At 57.1% G+C, this 19,692-nt stretch overlaps 3 protein-coding genes and 2 non-coding genes across 5 annotated transcripts, besides 1 other annotated feature; 3 read left to right on the top strand and 2 right to left on the bottom strand.

Moving 5' to 3' along the window:
- Positions 1 to 1,171: 1,171 nt before the first annotated feature.
- Positions 1,172 to 4,574, bottom strand: CYME_CMN028T. Its single transcript, XR_002461464.1, has one exon. It is a non-coding gene; the product is annotated as a hypothetical transcript (transcript).
- CYME_CMN029C (hypothetical protein) lies at positions 1,946 to 3,391 on the top strand (the record flags this gene model as incomplete). Its single annotated transcript, XM_005537149.1, has 1 exon — positions 1,946 to 3,391. One exon carries the CDS (start codon positions 1,946 to 1,948, stop codon positions 3,389 to 3,391), a length of 1,446 nt encoding a protein of 481 aa, XP_005537206.1.
- Positions 4,575 to 5,275: 701 nt separating the features above from the next.
- Positions 5,276 to 8,326, top strand: CYME_CMN027C (probable chromosome segregation protein CSE1; the record flags this gene model as incomplete). Its single annotated transcript, XM_005537148.1, has 1 exon — positions 5,276 to 8,326. One exon carries the CDS (start codon positions 5,276 to 5,278, stop codon positions 8,324 to 8,326), a length of 3,051 nt encoding a protein of 1,016 aa, XP_005537205.1.
- Positions 8,312 to 10,049, bottom strand: CYME_CMN026T. Its single transcript, XR_002461463.1, has one exon. It is a non-coding gene; the product is annotated as a hypothetical transcript (transcript).
- Positions 9,374 to 13,865: a sequence feature (repetitive element).
- Positions 13,866 to 13,894: 29 nt separating this feature from the next.
- Positions 13,895 to 19,204, top strand: CYME_CMN024C (hypothetical protein, conserved; the record flags this gene model as incomplete). The annotated part of the gene is made up of 1 exon (XM_005537147.1): positions 13,895 to 19,204. The coding sequence occupies one exon, from the start codon at positions 13,895 to 13,897 to the stop codon at positions 19,202 to 19,204; it is 5,310 nt and encodes a 1,769-aa protein (XP_005537204.1).
- Between the last annotated feature and the right edge of the window lie 488 nt (positions 19,205 to 19,692).

Here is a 19,692-nt window from a genome sequence, read left to right as displayed (position 1 = left end):
CGTTCAGCACCTCATACTCCGTCGAAGCGCTCCGTTGCGTCTCTATCACGCATTCTTCTGGGTTGATCGTTGGGTACGATGCGCCCCCTTACTCGAAAGCGCTCAAGGCGCGCGCAGCCGAGCGGACGCAAAGGCGAAGAGGCCGCTCCGCCACGAGCAGGAGGATCCCTCAGACGAAGAGGATGTGCAGGGACAGGAAGGAAAAGCTCACGGATCGGGCGCATGACGCCGGAACCACTCTCGACGCCTCCCTGCAAAGACACATTAGCAGGGAGAATATTCAGTAAAGCGAGATACAGGTCGCCAAATGGCGTCGCGTTGCTTCGCACTCGATGAGGACTCTCTCAGTTTCGCGCGCTGTGACGCAGCTCGTTCACCAACAATGCGTACGTGTTGCGGGCGCAGGGCTGCCAGCTGTCCACATTGCTCTGCGCTTTTTATGGCTGAACCCTCCCCGAGGGACAGCGTGAATGAAGCCCGGAACAAAACCCGCAACACGGCCTGAGCGTCGGGTCAGAGACTCGCACCTACAGCCCGCAGAATACCTTGAAAGGTCGACGCACCACGTCCTTGAACGGGACCTCGACAGCGCAGGTGCCGAAAAGTATCCTTTCGGGCAGCGCGACGCATTTCCAACTGTTCAAGCTAGATGCGGGGAAAGGCTTCGCTGTGCGCGTGATTCCCAGGTCAGATAGCGCCATGGCCTTCGCTGTGCGTCTAGAGCGCGGGGACGGAGCCGAAGGCCTCAGTGCGAAGCAGATGAAGCTGCTCAGTTTTCTTTGATAGGTAACCCATGGAGCAGGGCGCGCTATAACGCAGAAATGCTGGACGCCTGCTCATGCAATGAGCATGCCGAAATACAGAAGTAAATACAGAAATGCGCGCTGCACGATGCCCGCCGATGTGTTCAGGACGGCATACACGTGTCATGAGCACGGGCGCGTGCCGAATCCGGTAGAGAATCAGAGAGCGAAACAGAGACAGACGCACGAGATGGCGTACGGTAAGCCGCTCGACCATGAGATGCAGCGGCAATCAAAGGCGTGAGGCTCGCTGCGTCGTGACGCCAGCAGCAAGTACACACACATACCCGTCCATACTGCATCGAGACTTGAACCCCTCGATCAACCTCAGGCAATATCTCGTGCTTCCAGATCGTCCACCGGCTTTACGTCGAGCGAGCTTGCCAGGGAAGCGACTCTTACTGATGCAGACGCTGCGCTGCAACGCTCCAAACTCTCGTTGGAAAAATCAGTGCCCAATATGCATTGCATAGTATTCCGTCCGGATCCAGGCACGTTCATGGTGCCCTCAACACTCCATAGAACATCAAGCACCGCATATATCTATAGATAGAGTCGGAGAAGTATTCCAGTACAAGTGGTAGACCATCAAAGTGTTCCTTCAGTCGATAGCATTGCGCATAGACGCCCCGCTGGCGCTACGAGCGCGCGCGCACGCCAAATCGAGCCTGAGGTCGTTGATGTGCCCGCATGGGCGGCAACATCGCGCGCCATCGACAGAGGCGCTCGTGGAATACCGCTCGATTCTTGTGAGCGGAGGGCAGCTGCACGCCTCAGACTCTCTTCAACGAGCCTATCGCATCAAAAACATCACGGGTGCAGGCACGCTTACTTCTACGATTCTCCTCAATAATTCTACAGCATAAAAACTTCGCTGGCGCGGGTCGCGGTAGTGCAGGTGCAGGCACTCGGGTGCGCCGCGCTCGTTTGTGGCGCTCGAGTCGTGTACGCTCTTGCAACCGACTCTTCGCACCGATCCGCAAGTTCTAATATAAACTCCGTTCTTCGAGGCACGCACCTGAAGGAGTATCAGGCTCGACCAGGGCCACTTCACGCCTGCTCCGAATTATCTTACATTGGCGCGCGCGACTCGCTTTCTGGCGGTGCTGCAGCTCACTGTCGCTTCAGCGCAGACGAGTACTATGGGCAGTTTACCCGAAGCGCGCTGTAACGCTCTCCCGCTTTTTCTTGACGGCAATGTGGCAGAGAATGAGTACCTGCTCCTGAGCCTCGATATGCTTCTGAAAACCGACACACCGCCCGGCGATACAGCGAACTCGGAAGATCCTCTCGCAAACTTTGTTCACGGCGCTTTCAGTGCGGGCGAAGGACTCGTGTTCGATGGTTTGCTGCCGGACGAGGTGTCGTTTCTGGTCGAGCGGATGAGGCACGATATGGGCGCGACCAGCCGAGGCCGCGGTAACTGTGACGGTCCAACCGCCCCAGATACCATATCTTCGGACACAGGTTTCACCGTGGACGACGAGGAGCGCCGGTCTGTGCTTTGCAGCAAAAATGCGGTCTTTTCGCTCTGGCGACAAGAAACCTCCAACTCGTTGTTGGTCTTTGAGCCTTGCGAGTCGGCGTCGGGCGCCAAGCAGTCGCGTTGCTTGCGCCTGCGCGCTGCGCTTCACAGCGTCTTGCAATGCCAACGCATGGTACCGCGATTTCGTACCCTAATCAAGTTCATGAAGACTTTCGCGGTGTACGAAATGGATCTCGAAGGAGTCTCCTGGGAAACGCTCCTGTGTTTGAGTCATGCCTCCGAAAGCGAACTGCGTGCCAGCATGTCAGAGATAGGCATCATCTTCGATCCCGTTTCGTCCAAGTATTGGATCCTCGACCCCCGGGGCCGCGAGCGTCTTCTAGAGCATCTTCTTGACACAATCCTCGTGCACCGTTTGCCGGTCACGAATGTTTCAAGACCGTTGTTGGAGACGGCTCTCCTCGAAATGGACATTATTGACGGAAATCTCGCGGCCTTTGCAATCGCCAGATGGTTCCGCCCGAATCCACAGACACCAGATATGCTCGACCTGCACATTTCGGATGTCGTTCGCGACTTGGTCCCATGTTTGCTGCGACGACAACGCAACGCCTCAATGGATCTGAAAGAACTCATGGAGCAGATCCAGCGACGACTACCATCCGATACATCTTTTGACACCGAGCATGCGCTGCAGTCGCTCCATGGGGTGGCAATCATGCTCCCATCGCTGGAGCGCTTCCGCAACTCTAGCAAATCGTCGCCTGCACCTGAGCACTTGGTTTCGTCAGAGCAGAGCTCGCTGTTATCTGACCCCGCAACACTTCTACCATCATGCCCGAGTGCATCCATGCGCGTGCAGCTCTTGGAAGCCGATGCTTTGCCACAGAAACCAGAAACGCGCCTCGCAATGCTCTTTGGTCTCAAGAAACAGTGGACACGCACAGAGCTTGACCCGTACATAGCTGATATTCCCGAATCGGATTTGCAGCGTTTCCTGCGGCCAGTTCGAGGTCCGTTCGGCGCTCTCGATCAACTGCAGCGCTTCGAATGGCGAGGTCTCGGGAAGCCCTCTGAAACCTCCGTGCCTCATCGGAAATGATAATAACTAACTTGCATCCGTACGCGACAAGCTGCAGAACGACTGCACGGTGATCACAGGTGTGCTGCTTGTCTCTTGCAGAGCGCAGCGTCGTGTACATGGCCACTGGATTCCAGGGTTGCGTGCCAAGCAGCCTTCGCAGCGCAAGCATGACGCGCTCATAGACACCCAAGGCTCCAGGCGGCTCTCTGGTCGAAGGCCTCTGTCCCGACGCATGCTCTGAATGAGGACGCGGTGCGCGCTGCTGGCCGACCGGAAACCAGACTGCCGTGCAGTCGCTGCAGGTCTGGTCCAATGCTTCGCCGCCAGCGTCACAAAAAAAAGGCGATAGAGTCTATTCCGTTTCTCCGGAAAATTCGGTGAAAAAATGGCACCCGAAATCCCGCTTACCTTCCTTCAATGTTTATGTGGCAATCCGGCCCGCGAGACTAGTCCCTCGTGCACCTTGCATTTTCGATCACAAACACTGCGCTGCGTGTCGACGCGTTCCCTCTGCCTGCCTTGGGCGTTGAGCCGCATAGCTCACGCCCGATGTCCACATATCCCCAGCAGCGAGTGCGACTACCGCCGCCCAGTTCGGAGGGTTTCGCTGGCTTGCCGGCGCCGTCCCGCATAGCAAGCGGCGCGAGCGCTCCCTTCAGACACCGTGAGAGACTGCTTGCGTTCGCCCGGCAGACTCCTCGCCCATCGTAGGATACCGCCCAGCGTCCAACTGGGTTTCCTGAAACCAGCACTGATCTGCTCACAGTCGTCTGTGAGAGGAGCCCCCCGTCAGCTGGACCTTTGGAACGCGCACAGCTGTTCTAACGCTGCAAAACGACACTGGAACAGGGTTCAGAGCAGTCACCAACAACGGCGGCAGTGCAGCGTTCACGAAAGCGAAACGAACGCTCTCAAGCCCAGGGACCCGGCTCGAGCGGAGGAATAGCTTAGACACGCGTTCCGAATACTCTGTCCAGCCAAGCAACCTTGTCTGTTGTCAGTGCTTTGTCCTGCCTTGGAACGCTGCCTGGGGCCCGAGCGCCACCACGAACGTCAATACTTGCAGCACAGAAAACCTGCTCACAGGTGCGCGTGTACCGATATGCAGGTGCAAGTTTTGCAAAGAAAGCGCTCTTCGGAACGACTGCACTCAACCGAGTAGATCCCAGAGACGTTCAGCATGGAGCGGTTAGCACTTGCTGCCGCCAGCAGTCAAGCCTTTTTTATTACAGTCGATGCATCAGTCATGCATCTAGTTCGCGTCGAGTCTCGATACATTGAGAAACACACACCAGTTTCAGCTCATTTTCACGTTACGCTAGAGTCCAATGGTTAAGATAACGTCACCAGTGTTAGCCATGGATCGTTCCAGCCAGTGTATCCGAAAGTAGTCGTGTCCTCAATGCGCCTACCCATTAAAATATGCCGAACCATCGCACGTGGGAGAGCGCTCACTCGATGATCTAAACGATAAATTCATCCCTGACGATTATCTATTTTCTATCTAGGATTTAGGATTGACCAATATACAGGGCATCCTGGAGTGCGCGATGCGTATCGGCGTCTGCGGAGGCATTCTCCATATTCCATGCAAAACCTCTCAAGTTCTCCGATCCACAGACCAGACATGCCTTTGCCTCGTTCATACGCTCGTTTGAGTGTCGAGCACACCAGCTGCTCCCGGTGACGCATAGCATCTCCTGGTTAAAGTTGGCAAGGCGTCAACTAGACCCACTGCCGCACTGCTGTGTTTCTCTCGCTCTCGCTCTGTGTGTGTGTGTGTGTGTCCTGTCCCGCCGTGTGGCGCTGCGCGCGCGGCGCCTGCCGTGTCTACGGCGTACCGCCAGTGTGCGACCCGACAAGTCTTTGGACTGCCAGTTCCGAGTACGTTACACCGTGAGCATGGATGATCTGTACAGTTATGTGCTTGCTACGCTCTCTCCTGTAACGGAAACGAGACGTGGCGCGGAGGCGGTGCTAGAGTCGGCGTCTAGCAAACCGGGCTTCCTGGCACAGCTCCTGCAACTGATCGCTTCTGCGGAGGCCGATCCAGTTGCCGCGACACAAGCGGGCTCAGCAGTGGCTGTACGCCAGGCAGCTGCGATATACTTTAAAAATGTGGTGAAGAGACGCTGGGAGGACGAGTCTCCGACTGATCGGGCAGCGCTACGCGCTATGATACTGCCGCTCACAACAGTGCGTCAAGCGGCAGTGCGTCGTCAGCTGATCGAAGCAGTGGCTGTCATCGCGGCGCAAGACTTTCCGCACAACTGGCCAGAGCTATTGCCGTTCGTTAGCGGCGGCCTGGAGCGCTGTGTGGAACAGCCTTTCGAACACTGGGATAGCGCTCTTCTGCTTGGTTCACTCGAGACGCTGGAGGCGCTGGTTGAGCGGTATCGACACGAGACACGCAGCGATCCGCTTTTCCAGGAAATTCTGCTCGTTCTGCAGGCAACGCAGTCGCTCCTGCTACGTCTTTTCCAGCGCTTGTGTATGTTTTGGCGCAGCGGCTCGAATCCATTGGAGACCGCAACGGCGACGCTGGTGCTCTCCGCGATGCAGCACATTACCGAGATATTCTATTCATTGAACTACCAGGATTTGCCGGAATTTTTCGAAGATCACATGGCGGAATGGATGAGTGAATTCGGGTGGATTCTTCAGGCCGATCAGGCACTGAGCGACGCACCTACGACCGCAGGATTGTCAGCGCCGGCAGCGTCAAGCGCTGCTGGTGCCGCCTACAACCTCGACAGCGACGACGAGGCGGAGCCAGCACCGCTGGACACGCTCCAGGCCCGCATCATCGAATGTCTGATTCTTTATGCTGAAAAGTATGAAGAAGAGTTTCGCTCTTTGTTGCCCAACTTTCTCACGACGATCTGTGTCTTGCTGGTTCATCGCGGTTTGCGCAGTCGCTACGACAGCGTTGTGATTGCGGGCATTCGGTTCTTGACAACGATCGCGCGGGGCGTGGATCATCTGCTGCTGCTGCATACGTTGATTGAGGCTTCAGAGAGTGCCAGTGGAACGAGTTTACTCCACTATGTTTGTGAACGCGTCGTAGCACCGAACATGCAGCTTCGACAGGCTGATCTCGATCTCTTCTCAGAGATGCCGCGAGACTTTATCCGCCTAGAGCTCGACGGAAGTGACGTGTCCAATCGGCGACGGGCGGCCGGTGAGCTTCTGCGGGCCCTGCTCGAGCGTTTCGAGGAGCGCATCGTACACGTGTTCTCGGGGTACGTGCGCAGCATGCTGGAGGCATGTGAATCGGACCCCAGGCACAACTGGCGACAAAAGGTGAATGCCATATTGATTGTAGCGGCTTTGAGCTGGCGAGCAGGCACCCGTACATCCGGTGCGGTCAACACCAGCGAATTCATCGATGTGGCAAGCTTCACCAAGACACATATACTTCCCGAGATCACCCAGGTTGTATCACAGACGAAGCGCCAACGTTCGCCACCGCTCCTCACTGCAGAGGCGTTGAAGTTCCTGCTCATGTTTCGTACGCGACTGACGGCTGCGGATTTGAAGGGTCTGGAGCCCTACCTCGTCCGCCTCTTGGATGACGCGGATCCGGTCGTGCACAGCTATGCGGCCCGTTTCCTGGAACGAGTGCTAGCCAGCGCTCATCAGGAGCCGCAAATGCAGCAGCTGAAGATGGACAGCAGCCAGATCAAGCCCTGTATCGAGGCGATTGCTCGACAGATGGTTCGGGACCCCGAAAATGAATACCTCATGAAACTGTTGCTTCAGCTGGCGGCTTTTGTACCCGTCAAAGAGGGTCCGGCAGTTGCGCAGTTGCTGGTCATGGATCTAGAACAGCATCTCGGGGGCTACGCGAATGCGCTGTACGCCCACAACCTCTTCGAGACTCTGGTGCTGCTGCTGCGTCATGCAGGCGTGTCGGCGATAGAATCGCTGCTCTTTCCAGTCTTCGAAAGGATCCTTCAGCAGGACATCGTCGAGTTAGCGCCGTACGTATTCCAGACGCTGGGTCAAATGGTTCTCTGGCGCGACGAAGGTCTGACGCCCGCCTACCAGCGATTGGTGCCGCCGCTCCTGGCGCCGCCTCTCTGGGATCGACACAGCTACATCCCCAGCATGGTGTCGTTGTTGGTTTGTTTCCTACGCACCAGCCCTGATCTGCTCTGCGATGCAGAGCACCTGCCTCGCGTGCTTGGCGTCTTCCAAAGGCTGGTTGCTTTCCGCGCTCACGACCATGATGGTCTGCGGCTGCTGAGTGCGATCGTTGATGCCTGTGCTTCCGGTGACCGTCTCGATGCTTATCTTGGTGCCATCTTGCAAGTGCTCTTCCTTCGGTTGCAGAACGCTCGCACACCCAAGTTCGTGCGCCACCTGCTCCCATTCATGGCCAGATTTATCGTCCGGCTTGGTGCTGCGAAGATTTTACGCGCCGCAGATGCCCTGCAGCCAGCGCTGCTTGAACATTTCCTCGAGCAGGTCTGGGTTCCGGAACTCGCCGCCCCAGAGCGGAGCCCAGTGCTCTGTGATCCGCTCATGGGGAAGACAATATGCTGCGCGATGATTATGACGGCGGACGCTCGCCCTGCGCTTTGGGTCAAGTTACTGGACACCATCCTGGCCTGCTGCCTCGTCGTGGAGGCGCAACTTGGACCGGCATCAGCGCCGCCGAATAGCCGGGTGCAGGCGCGTCACGCAGAGCGCAATCTTCACCCAGACGACGCAGCAGATGTCGAGGAACAGTTCATCCTTGATTACTCCGTTGAGCACGCCGAGCTGCGCTGTGCCCAGATTCCGCCTCTGGATCCGTGTCCGGAGGTTACGCATCCCCTGCGCTTGGCGTTCCGAAGCCTGCACCAGCACTGCGGATCATCTATCGATACCGTCAAGTTTGTAACCACGCACTGTCGACCAGAGTGTGCGCGACTCGCCCTAGAACAAATGCCAAGCGATGCAGTTTAGGTTGATAGGGGATCGGGAAGCCTACCGCTCGCCGTTCATCGTCCGGATACGAGGCAGCCGCATGTACGTGGAAGCGCGGACGACAGTACGAGCGTCGCTCGATGCACATCCACATCGACGAGGTGTGTGTGCTCACTCTCTGTAGCGCGATCATCGAGCATGTTGCAGCGGGGGCTCTCGGCAAGCCGTCTCCTCGCGGTGCTTGCGTACCCGATCCAACAGGGCAGGTTCACGGGCTGCGGGCGGCTGGGGGCTCGCACTCGCCATGGCTGCTCTCCTAGCGCTGCTCGATAACGTCATACCGCGTTTTTTGCCCTTGATCCAAGGGATACAGGATCGAGACCAGAGCGCCGTGTGCGCTATCCCCGTCGGACGCACCAAAGCGAATCCCTTCTGGTGCTGCAGCGATGTGCCGAGTGCGGCGAACACCGGCGGCGTCGACGTGGACTTGCAGCGTTTCCAGCCAGTATACTGGTCGTTCACTGTCTGCAGGGCGAGCGACGCCGCGTCTGGCTCCATACGAACCCGACTTGGAGCGCATGGATACTCTGGCATGACCGTATGCCAGGTATTCTAGACTTTGATCACGGGTTGTAGCTGCTACACACAGTATCCCGGTGTTGTGTGGTTGTGTGTGTGCGCGCATGACGCCTCCAGGACTGCGACCCCGGATAAAGTGCGCATCTCACTGCGCTATCGAGTAGGTGGCGTGTGCTGGCACGAGCCCGCAACGCTCAGTCGATATGCAAGCTCTGAAACAGGGTCTCCAGTTCAGCATTCAACGCTGCTGGCGCGTGCATCCCAGAATCCAGTTGTGCGATGCTCACGTCAATGATCTCCAGCATTCTCAAGCAACAAGCTCTACGTTCTCTGTAGTAGGGGCTTTGTTGAAGGACAGGCGCCTGTAGTCGTTCCAGTTCTCGCTGAAGCAGCGCTCTCCGAGACTCGAGGCGCGCCTTCTCGTTCGCCAGTTCCGCGAACGCGCCGGGGCTCGACTCGTCCACCAGTACCGCGGGGACGCTCGGCAGAAGCTCGTCTTCAGACTCCATGCAGGTTCAGGGCGTCCGTTTTGGGGTCGTTGCTTCGTGCCTATGCTGCGCTCGACACAACTTGGAAGCGCTACCAGACGCGCGCGAACAGCTTTGCGCAGTAGTCGTAGCGTGCTGCTGTTCACTGCAACCCTTCTCCCTGGTCAAGTGCTGCAATAAACCGCCCAGTATTCACGGACCCGCCGCACTTTTCTCCGACTCGGGTAGTAAACGCCGCCAAAGCCTCAGTCCAAAGCGGCGAAAGGCGCTGATGTCCCAGTGAGCATGTGTACGTGTGCGACTCAGTCGACGGCAGTTCAGTCGTTGGGCTTGACGCTGGACACGTTGGCGACCTGCAAAGTGCGCGCCCCTTCCCCAAGAGCGTGAAACTGCCTCAGCGGAGGCGCTCGCTGTGACTACCGTCCCGAAACGCTCGGCAGCCCGAATAACGAACCCGGCAAGCAGCACGAAGCTGTCAGTGCGCTAGGGGCTAGTGCCAAACGTCTCTGGTACGGACCGTTGGACGGATAGTCGCGGGTGCTTCCCCAGAAGCAACAGCAGCGCCTTTCGGTGTCGTTAAGAGGTCCAGCGTCGAGTCCTCCGCTCTGCACTGAAGAGAGAGAGGCAGGTCGGCATATGCCGCGGTAGCGCGTACGAGGCTCGAGACGTACTCGGTACCGGTAGGTGCGTCGCAAGAAGGATGAAATGGACGCATATTTGGTTGAAGCGCCTCTTAGGCGAAAATGCGCTCGAATCGTTCCCCAGAAATGTAGAAGGCTCCCACCGCCTGAAGCGAACGGTCCAAACAACAATATGGGAACGTAGACACGGTACCAGTCGCGCCCTTAACGCCGGCTTGACTCTATACCGGAACTACAACCTAGCATACACATGCAGGCACTGGTAGGAGGCGCTGGAATTCCCGGGACTTGCTCGAGGTACCCAGTGGCTCGCCAAAATCCGCGTTGGTGGCTTCTGGCTACCAGCACCGTCTCTAAGCCGTATAGGAACACTGGAATCGCACTGGGAATCACACTGTCCCTGCTGTCGAGACGAGATCCCCGAGACGCTGACATATTTAGGCTTACAGTGCCCGCGCTGGAAGCAGGAGCGCAGCGAGCTCCTTGGAGGACACCAGCAGCTGGGCATCATCGTGATAGTCGAAGACCGGACACTCACTCTGAGTGTAGCACTGGCAACTTATGGTCCGCTAACCGAGCCTCAGCGCTCATTAGTGGCGAAGAAACTCACATGCTACCTTCTAGGCGGAAGGTCTAGCGAATCGGATGCGCACACGGGCCCAGTGCTTTCTGCGCCTACCCACAGTGGTGGGTGGGTGTCAAGCACGAAGCCACATTGCCAACCGACAACAACGCATTCCATGCATGATCACGAAAGAGAGAGGCGGCTCCCACGATATATCCTAACAGCCAAGTGTCTCCAGCGTTTCGTGCAGCGAAGACAAACCTGCATCCGCAGACTGTCTGAGCACAAACTGACGGCGACACCCAATTCTACGTCGGGTAAACCACGCCTCGAGCCGGCGCCCTCTGTGGTATGGAAAAGCCGTTCTGTCTCTATGAACTATCTGCCCCAGCTGTTAAGGTCCAAAGGCGGGTACGGCACGGCAGGTACTAGGCACACATCATAGGACGTATGAAACGACCAGAATATCCGCGATGAAGTATCGGTAATGTAACATGGAGGTAGGGGGTTGATGGATACCTCACCGCGCACTGAAAAAAACACAAAAAGAGAGAAAGAAAAGAAAAATGCGCACAATCGGAGAACGCTGGCACAAGGAAACGTTTTGTCCATTCTAAAAATCGCGCTCGGTGAGCGCACCCGGGAGATCAGGCAGTCACCTGACACGACGCGCATGTCGCCATTGAAGGGAAACGCGATCCTGATCAGGAGCGCACTGCTCTACTGTACAAGTTTTATTTGCGTTAAAGTCGTAGCAAAGTACAGTTTTTGAGTTCATTTGTGTTTCACCCTCAAATAAGTCTAGTCAAGTGTTTGTTCGCAGTATATTACATAAGGGTTCAAAGAGCGTTCTTTTTCAAAAAACTAAAAAAAAAGGAAACCTATGAAAAAGCAAGTCGACGATCCTGGAGGCCCAGGGTCGCCGGCTGCTAGAAAAAAACAAAAAACAGTGCCGAGTCGAGTAGAAAAGGAAGAGAAGAAGAAGCAAAGGGGAGAGGCCCTACGTCGAAGGCGGAAAGAAAGACAACTGTACGACGATATGGTGGTGAAAGCCGGTCTTCTTGAACATATCAAGGATCCGTACAGGGAAAAGTTGCGAGACGCTATCAAAAAACGTCTCGATTCGTACTCCAAGAGTATTGTCAGGGCGTCTTCAGGACTGATGCGTATGGCGAGGGAGATGTATCGCGATGTGACGCACATGGAAACAGTCGAGATTCCAGACGAGTTTTTCGACAATATCTTTGTTCGTCACTTGATGCTCGGCGCAAGGGAAACGCGGAGGGAAAATGAGCGGGTACACGCCCTCCACGAAAACTTCGCGGAATTCCGCTTCGAGGGCACTCGATACATTGGTAACCGGGATATTTACGAACACGGGGCAATGAATTACCTCACGAACCTGAGGAACCATTTGACGATGAACCTCGAACGTTTCATGATACGCGCCGTGTTTGCGCTGTACCCGGGCCTGTCTCGCAAAGGAGTATGGTCGATTATCAATGGCATCACGAACGATCACAAGCATGAAGATGAGATCGAATTCGTCGGAGAGAAGGCGTCACGCAGGAGAAGGTGTAAAACTTCTGTCATCCGTGCGGCTATTCAAGAGCGCCGTGGGGTACTGGGGCTGCCGAGTCCAGCAGAAAAGATATCAGAGTTGAAAAAAGATAAGGAAAGACACTATCGCCTCATTCTTCGCTATTTCTTGTTTCTGGATCTAGAACTTGGACGCAAGGCGGAGATAAAGCTGAGTGAGGAAAACACTGAAGAGTGGGGGAGACGGAAGGCTTTCCTAATGGGGAAGCGCTTCAACGGTGTTCCAATGTGCAACCTCAAGTCACATTTGGTGAGTATCGATTCAGGCGTCCTTTACGGCATCATGAAGGAGATCAGTCCCGAGTTTAATTTCAACAGTGAGGAACTCTCCGGCGAAAACCGGGAGACGTACTGGAAGAATATCTTCGATTTCAAACGTCTGAGAGTGAGCAAGCAAACGGTATTTACTGGGTTGATCGAAACTGATGGAGTAGCCACGTGAGTACACAATCGGCGTTTGAAGGCAGATCGTTTAGTCCCGCCCTCGGGTGTGCCCGTGACAATGGATAAAGAAAAGGAGGAGGCGGATCCTGCCACACAGAAAGTGCAACATAACGACCTTGTCGTTAACGCGGCGATGCATGAAGAAAAGAAGCAGGCGGGTCCTGAGACGCAGGAGGTGGAGGATAACGTGCTTGTCGTTGACGCGGTGATGCATGAAGAAAAGAAGGAGGCGGGCCCTGTGACGTAGAAAGTGCACGATAACGACTTTGTCGTTGGCGCGGACCCCGGAAACACAAATATCATCACCATCGCAGCACCGAAGTGTGCGGAAGATGGTACTGACGGTAGTTTACGTCGGAAAGACATGCGTCTATTGAGGTTCTCGATAGCGAGATACAATCGAGAATCGGGTATAATGAATGCGAGGGAGAAAATCGAGAGCCGGAATTCAGGAATGAAGGATGACCTAGAAGCTTTGAGCGAGGTGGCGAGCCGAGGAGCGGACTTTGAAGCTTTTCGGAAATTCATGAAAGTTCATGTTGCCCATTGGGATGCGCCGTGGGAGGAGTATACCAAGCCCCGGTGGGCTCGTTTCCGAATGAATTTGTATTGTGGGAAGCAGCGGGCGTTTGCCAACTTTTTCAATCAGTTGAGCGCCCTGAAGGAGGATGAAAGTCAGAGGCTCGTAGCAGCGTATGGGGCGGGGCGATGGAAGACCCAAAAATTGTGTACACCAGCTCCAACGACAAGAACGTACAAGGAGTGCGCACACCGGTTTGTTACACTACCTGTAGGTGAGTTCCGAACGTCCTATACATACCATGAACTGGGGTGTATACTTCAGAGGGTCGAGATGGAAACGTGCCAACGGAGCCCTGAGGATATGAAAAAGTACGGACCGCTGACGGAAGAGCAAATGGAAAGGAGAGTGAAAGTGCGAGGACTAGGTGCACTAGGAAGTACAACTACCAATGGGAAGAAACGGATGGAGTTTGTGAACCGAGATTTGAATGCCGCCATCAATACAAGGAAATGTGCGGTCCTGGAGAAAAGACCTCCAGAGTGGACACGAGAGAATTTTCTTGGACAACCTCTTAAAGTGGGACAATATGAGAAGAAGTTGGAAGCAGTAGTGGGTTTCCGGTTCAAACAAACTGGGAGGCGTCTGCACGCCCGTTGGAGACGTCTCGTCTAGGGCGCGGTTGCCGCCACTACTGTACACCGTTGGCGCCGTTCGACTTTCGAGCGGCGTTGATGGTGCGGGTCGTCTCAAGCGGGCACGCGTTTGACCATGGCGACCTCCTCCCTTCACTCGTCTCTAATCGAGTCTTTCGGAGGCAAAGACGACGGATGGATCCCGCTGCTAGCAGTCGCGCCTGTGCGCGGAAGCGGAGCTCCGCCCCGCAGTTCGTCTGCAAGCCGCCAGAGCGGCTTCATCTTCTGCACACTTGGCACCTCCGACAGCAGCGGCAGGTGTCACGCCACTCTGTGTCGTCGCCGTAGGAACGATTCGGTTCTGCTTCTTTGGAGGCAGTGCCTGGACAGGGCGCCTGAGAAGTCCAGTTTATCGCTCGTGCGATCTGTACGTAGGAAAGGTGCTGCTACTGGGTCCTGCATACGACTGGTGGCTAGCCTGGAAGCGTCGGCGCCAGAGGAGCCGCTTCCAGCAGCGGAAGCACCTCCGGACGTGCCAGGCGCGCCAGCTATTCAGCGAGATGAGTCCACGGACGTGTGGCAGCAGCTGCTGCCATTACCACCAACGATGCTTGCCAGATTCACCGAATCGTCTTTCGAGTTCCATATGATGCTCGTAGATCGAGTAATGAATTTTCGTTTTGGATACAAGCGTCGCCATGCAAGACGTCTCGTCTTGCAAGAGCCGAATGCGCACCCCAGCGACATCGCTTGGGATCGAGCGATTCGCCTCTCTGCGTACCTGCAAAGCCGCCTCCAGCGGGGCACGCCGTCGGACTCGACGCAGCAGGCGTCGGTGCCGTGCTTGTCGAGCTTACGCCCCCGAGCGCCCATTTTGAAAGGCCTTATTGCGGGTGGGCGTGAGTTTGAGCAAACGCTCCTTGAGGCGCTGCGACAACATGGTCATGAGGTTGTCTGCTGTCACTCGGTGGCGGAAACGCTGCGAGCAATGGAAGCTGGGGTTGCGATCATCGCGCAAGCGCCCCTTGAACACGGAACCTTGCATGGTCGCAGTGACTTGCTGGTTCGAGAATGGGTCCAGCTCGGCGACCAGCGCGGAATCTGTCCTGCGGACTCGCCGTGGAATCCGTGGGAAGAAGCCAGTTTGCCCTCAACTGCACTACCACCTGAAGCGCGCTGGATTGCCTCCGTACCTGCGGCGCAGTGGGATCGATATCGTCTGTACCGCTACACTGTCGCTGAATGCAAACTAGCTCGCAAAGCACAGCCGCAGTTTACAATGCAGGCGATGGCGTATCTGTGGATCGTTCGGGCTTTGGAGCGACGTCAGGAGCAGACCCTTGGCTACTGGCCTCGTTTCTATCTGTGTCTGGACAGCGAATCGGATGCGGTTGTTGCGCAGGTTCAGTGTTGGCGTACAGCGGATTGCTCGTTTTACTTTGAAGCGAAACTGGAGGAGTTACTGTCCGTGGTTCGTCGTGAGGGCGCACGTCTACTGAAGACCAACCTCGCGGAGCTTTCGCTGCGCATTGCGGAAAGCGCTTCCAGCTTGGACATGCTCATTGCCATGCGTGAGTGCCGCCGCCGACTCACACAGAACGCCTACGCAGCATGCGCCCTGGAGCGCTATCATCAGAGCCCGTTGCTCGTTACCGAGATGCGCCTGCATGACATGCGCCAGTTATGGGAAAGAGGGTTCCGCAACCTCGAGCAGCTGGCGAGCCTGCCTGCCGCAGAGCAGCTCCAGCTTGCCGACATTCCCCCATGGCGACTTTCGGAGTACATGCTGCAAGCGCGCCTTTTACTGCAGCGTTATCGCCATGGCGATGCGAGCCGACTGCCCTATGAGCCACGGCCGCATGCGAACGCCGAGCCTGCTCGACTGTTGCCACCAGCTTCGCCTTACGATATGTACATCGCCTACATGACTTCATACGATGGTTCGTATTTTCTGCTCGGAATATGGTGCCCGGGGCAGTACGCGCGGCCGACCTCCTTCTGGGCATACACACCAGAAGAAGCCACATCCATCCTCCGGCGTTTCCTGGTCCACGTTCGCGCGGCGCTATTTGAGGATCCCCAGCTGCACGTCTACCACTTTGGCGAACTGGATCGGCACGCCCTGATGGAGGTAGCGCTCGCGACGCACGATGCCGGCGTGCAGGCAACCGTGGATCAGTTACCGCTAGTCGACTTGCGGCAGGTTGTACGGGCCAGCTTCCTCATCGGTGACCACGACCCGTACAACTTGCGATCACTGAACAGTCTCATTCGTGGTAGCGCTATCGCCTGCAGCACTATAGTTATGGCGCCCCAAGCAGAAGCAACAGAACTCTATGAGCGCTATCGAATCGCCAGTCGATACAACAACGCTGAGCGTGCGCGTATCGTGCGCAATCGCCTGCTGGCGCTGAGCGGCTCGATCTGCAGATCGTTGCACGCACTCGCCGGCTGGCTGCGCACGCACGACCACGTCTACAGCGCTGCGTGCGCTGGGATGCGTGCACCAGTGCTTTTATCATCATCGGCAGCATCAGCATCAGCATCAGCAGCAGCAGCAGCGTCGCAGGATTCGAATGATACCTTATCGAACGAATCTGTTCAAACAGGTTCAGATGTGGAGCTCGCTGATCACCGCGAGTGGCGTGCTGCTGCGGGATCATCGGAATCGGGTGCGCGGCGTTGCGTGAACGTCAACAGCAGCGATGCTGGTGCTGGTGCTGCTGCTGCTGCTGCTACTGCTGGTGGTAATGGTGGTGATAGTGATGCTGACGACGAGGACAACGACGAGGATGCCTCGGGATCTGCGCGATTTCGGCACGCTGTGGCGCCGAGTACACCGTACGCTACCATGATAGAGATGCTACGCACGGAACGAGCTGCAGGGATACCGGAGCGGGACGCGATGCTGCTGTCCCTGCACGTGCGGCAACGGCTGCCGGTCGATGATCCCATGCGGGATCTGGTCGATTACATCCTTCGAGAGTCCAAAATAGAGTTGCAGCATTTGGCATGGCGCCAGCGGCCGCAGGTAGCGCTGGATCGCGACCTCTACGATCATCCTGATGTGATTGTGGACGCGATCGTAGTTGACTGGGATGCAGCGTCCCCGGAAACGTCCTTGTCCGCGAGCGACGCCTCTGCTGGCGATCGGCGGCGACGTACCAGCTCCCAAAAGACATCTATCGTCTCTGGACGAGACGTTGATGCTGCAGAGCGCCTGGCGAGTACAACCCGATCCCAAACAGCGCCATCCGCTGCGCTGACACCACCAGCACGACTGGAACAACCGATGGGGGTTGCGGGTGGCGACTCGGTCGACAGCATCGCGGGTATGCACCACGACGACAACGGGTCGGCTGGGAGCGGCGTGCATGTCCAAGGCAGTTCCATATCGACGATGCAGGCATCCAGTGACCTGTCTGGGTCGCCAGGAGCCGCTCCTCGAGTCCAGTATGCGGATCAGGGGCCCGATCTGCCGACGCATTCCAGTGCATCGAAAGCGACGCGCCCACAGCGCAAAAAACTGCAGGCATCTTCGATGAACGGTCCGCCCGCTGAGACTCCCGCACGACCGGATCGTGTCAACTTGCGCGTATGCTTCCCCGCTGAGCAGCGAATCTACTCGGATTCCGGCGAATGGCAGGCTTGTTTGCTCATCGGTGAGCGCTACCTCATGGTACCGCTGGCGCGTCTGCGGTTCACAGGTCCCGATTCGGCATCCATTCAAGTGGACCGGGCGACAGCCGAGCGCTTTCTCCCTGCGGGCACGCGTCTGCCGCGCATCGTTCGACGACCGCCCTTCTTTCGTCGTCTGTCGTCCATTCTGGGTCTCTGTGCAGCAGCGATGCACTCGCGACAGACACCGCTGGTTGCGCGCTACTTGCGACGCGAGTGCCCATTTCCTTCTCTGGTGGCGTCTGACGAACCTTTTCGAACTGCCGAGCAGGTACCACAGGTTGTCGAATCGCTTCGTCAGATCACGGATGGGCGCGTTCTGGTGATACAGGGACCGCCTGGTTGCGGCAAAACGCATACCATCGCCGAGTGTATCGCGGAACTGGTGCTGGGGCCACAGCCGACTGGTCGCCATCGCTTTTGTATTGGCGTATGTGCGAGTAGCCACGCGGCCATCGACCAGGCACTGGGCGCCCTGGTGCAACGTCTTCGAATTCGCGGATGTACGCATACCGCAGCGCTGATTTGGCGTATTGGCCAGCACAAGCAGTGCAGTTTACCGACGGGCGCCGTTCACGTAACCACTCGGGTTCCGAGAATGGCGCCGACGTCGTCGGAAGCGGATCCCCCGTTCAGTGTGCTCGCGGGTACGGCATTCGCGCTCTCACACGAGCACCTGCGGGAGCGGCTCGACTACCTCTTCGTAGACGAAGCTGGTCAGATGGCACGAGCGTATTTCGTTGCCATGCTGCCGAACGTTCGGCGTGCTGCGGTGCTGGTTGGTGATCAGATGCAGTTGGCGGCGGTATCGGCGAATAACTCGCTGCTGCCGAGCGGGCGACCCCTCGTCGGTGGCGAGTCTTCGCTGACGTACCTGCTCGGAGCTGACACGTCGGTCGCTGGGCCCGCCTGGGGCTGGTTCTTGCCGACGACGCACCGCCTCTGTCCTGAGCTCTGCCGCTTCATCGGTACGACCTTTTACCAGGGGCGGCTGCGCTGGCATGCCCGTACCGAGCAGCATCAGGTCTGGGATCACCATCTGGGGCGAGCGCGCTCTGGGCTTGGCTTCCTCGCAGTAGATGTGTCGTCGTCGTCGTCGTCGTCGACAGCGACGTTCCCTGGTAGTGCTACCGTGCGCTCGCGCTGGAAGCGGGAAGTCGCTACAGTCCTGCGACTGGTTGCGATGCTGGTGCAAGGGACGCGCTTCGAACTGCGTCTCGGTCCGCAGGCGGCAACGGAGCAGTCAGCGGCACCGCGCCATGTATCCGTGGACGACATTCTGATTGTGGCACCCTACAACGAACAGGTGAATGCCCTGAAAACTGCCTTTACGCTCTGGGCTGCATCGCGCACTCCACAGACGGGCGCAGATGCAGCTTCGAGCAATATACCGCGTATCGGTACCGTCGATAAGTTTCAGGGCCAAGAGCGTCCCATTGTCATAATGAGTCTCTGCGCACCCGAGCAGGATCGCACCGCGGCATCTGGAGGCGACGCTGAGATGCGCACACGCGCGAGCCACGAGGGTATTGCCTTCATCCTGGACGCCCGACGCTTGAATGTGGCGCTCTCTCGGGCGCAGTGTCTGGCAGTTGTCGTTGGTGAGCGTCATCTGGGACTCGGAACGGTTGACGATGTACAGGCAATGAAGGCGATGAACCTTTTCCTGCGTTTGCGTGCCGAGGCGGAGCCATGGATGCTGGAGGAGGACGTTGCCGATGTGCAGTTCAGTAGCGCGTCGTCGACACATGGCCCGTCGCGGCTGTAAGAAGGCCTGGTAGTGTCTCCGAGTGCGAGCAGCGGGACTTGTGTTTGCTCCCCGCCCAGAGTATTCGGCAAAAGATTTGTGTCGTCTTTTTTTCAGGGCCGATGAGCGACGGCCTGTTTGGCATACGTCGCACAGTAGACACCGAATCCGTATCGGTGATGGTTCGGCTATTCAGTCAGACACTGCAGAGGTATCAGTGCGGCTAGTAAGCGGCGTATCCGAAGCGCCTAGACAACAGTTTCCTCGTTGTGCGCGTGCAGTGGCTGCTATCGGGATGCGCGCGCTGTTCGGAGCAACGAGCGCTCGACACCATACCAAACACCTGTTCGTATGACGTTGTCGCTGCGGCAGTACCTAGATGCTGAACGCCTTGACGAAACGAGCGTGTTTGCAGGTGATCCTTCGGCGCCGCGCAAATGTGCAGCACACCAAACACCTGTTCGTATGACGTTGTCGCTGCGGCAGTACCTAGATGCTGAACGCCTTGA

This window comes from Cyanidioschyzon merolae, chromosome 14, assembly GCF_000091205.1.
Source record: "Cyanidioschyzon merolae strain 10D DNA, chromosome 14, complete genome".
NCBI lineage: Eukaryota > Rhodophyta > Bangiophyceae > Cyanidiales > Cyanidiaceae > Cyanidioschyzon > Cyanidioschyzon merolae.
Note: the sequence above shows the minus strand (reverse complement) of the source record. Positions and strands in the feature narration are given on the sequence as shown.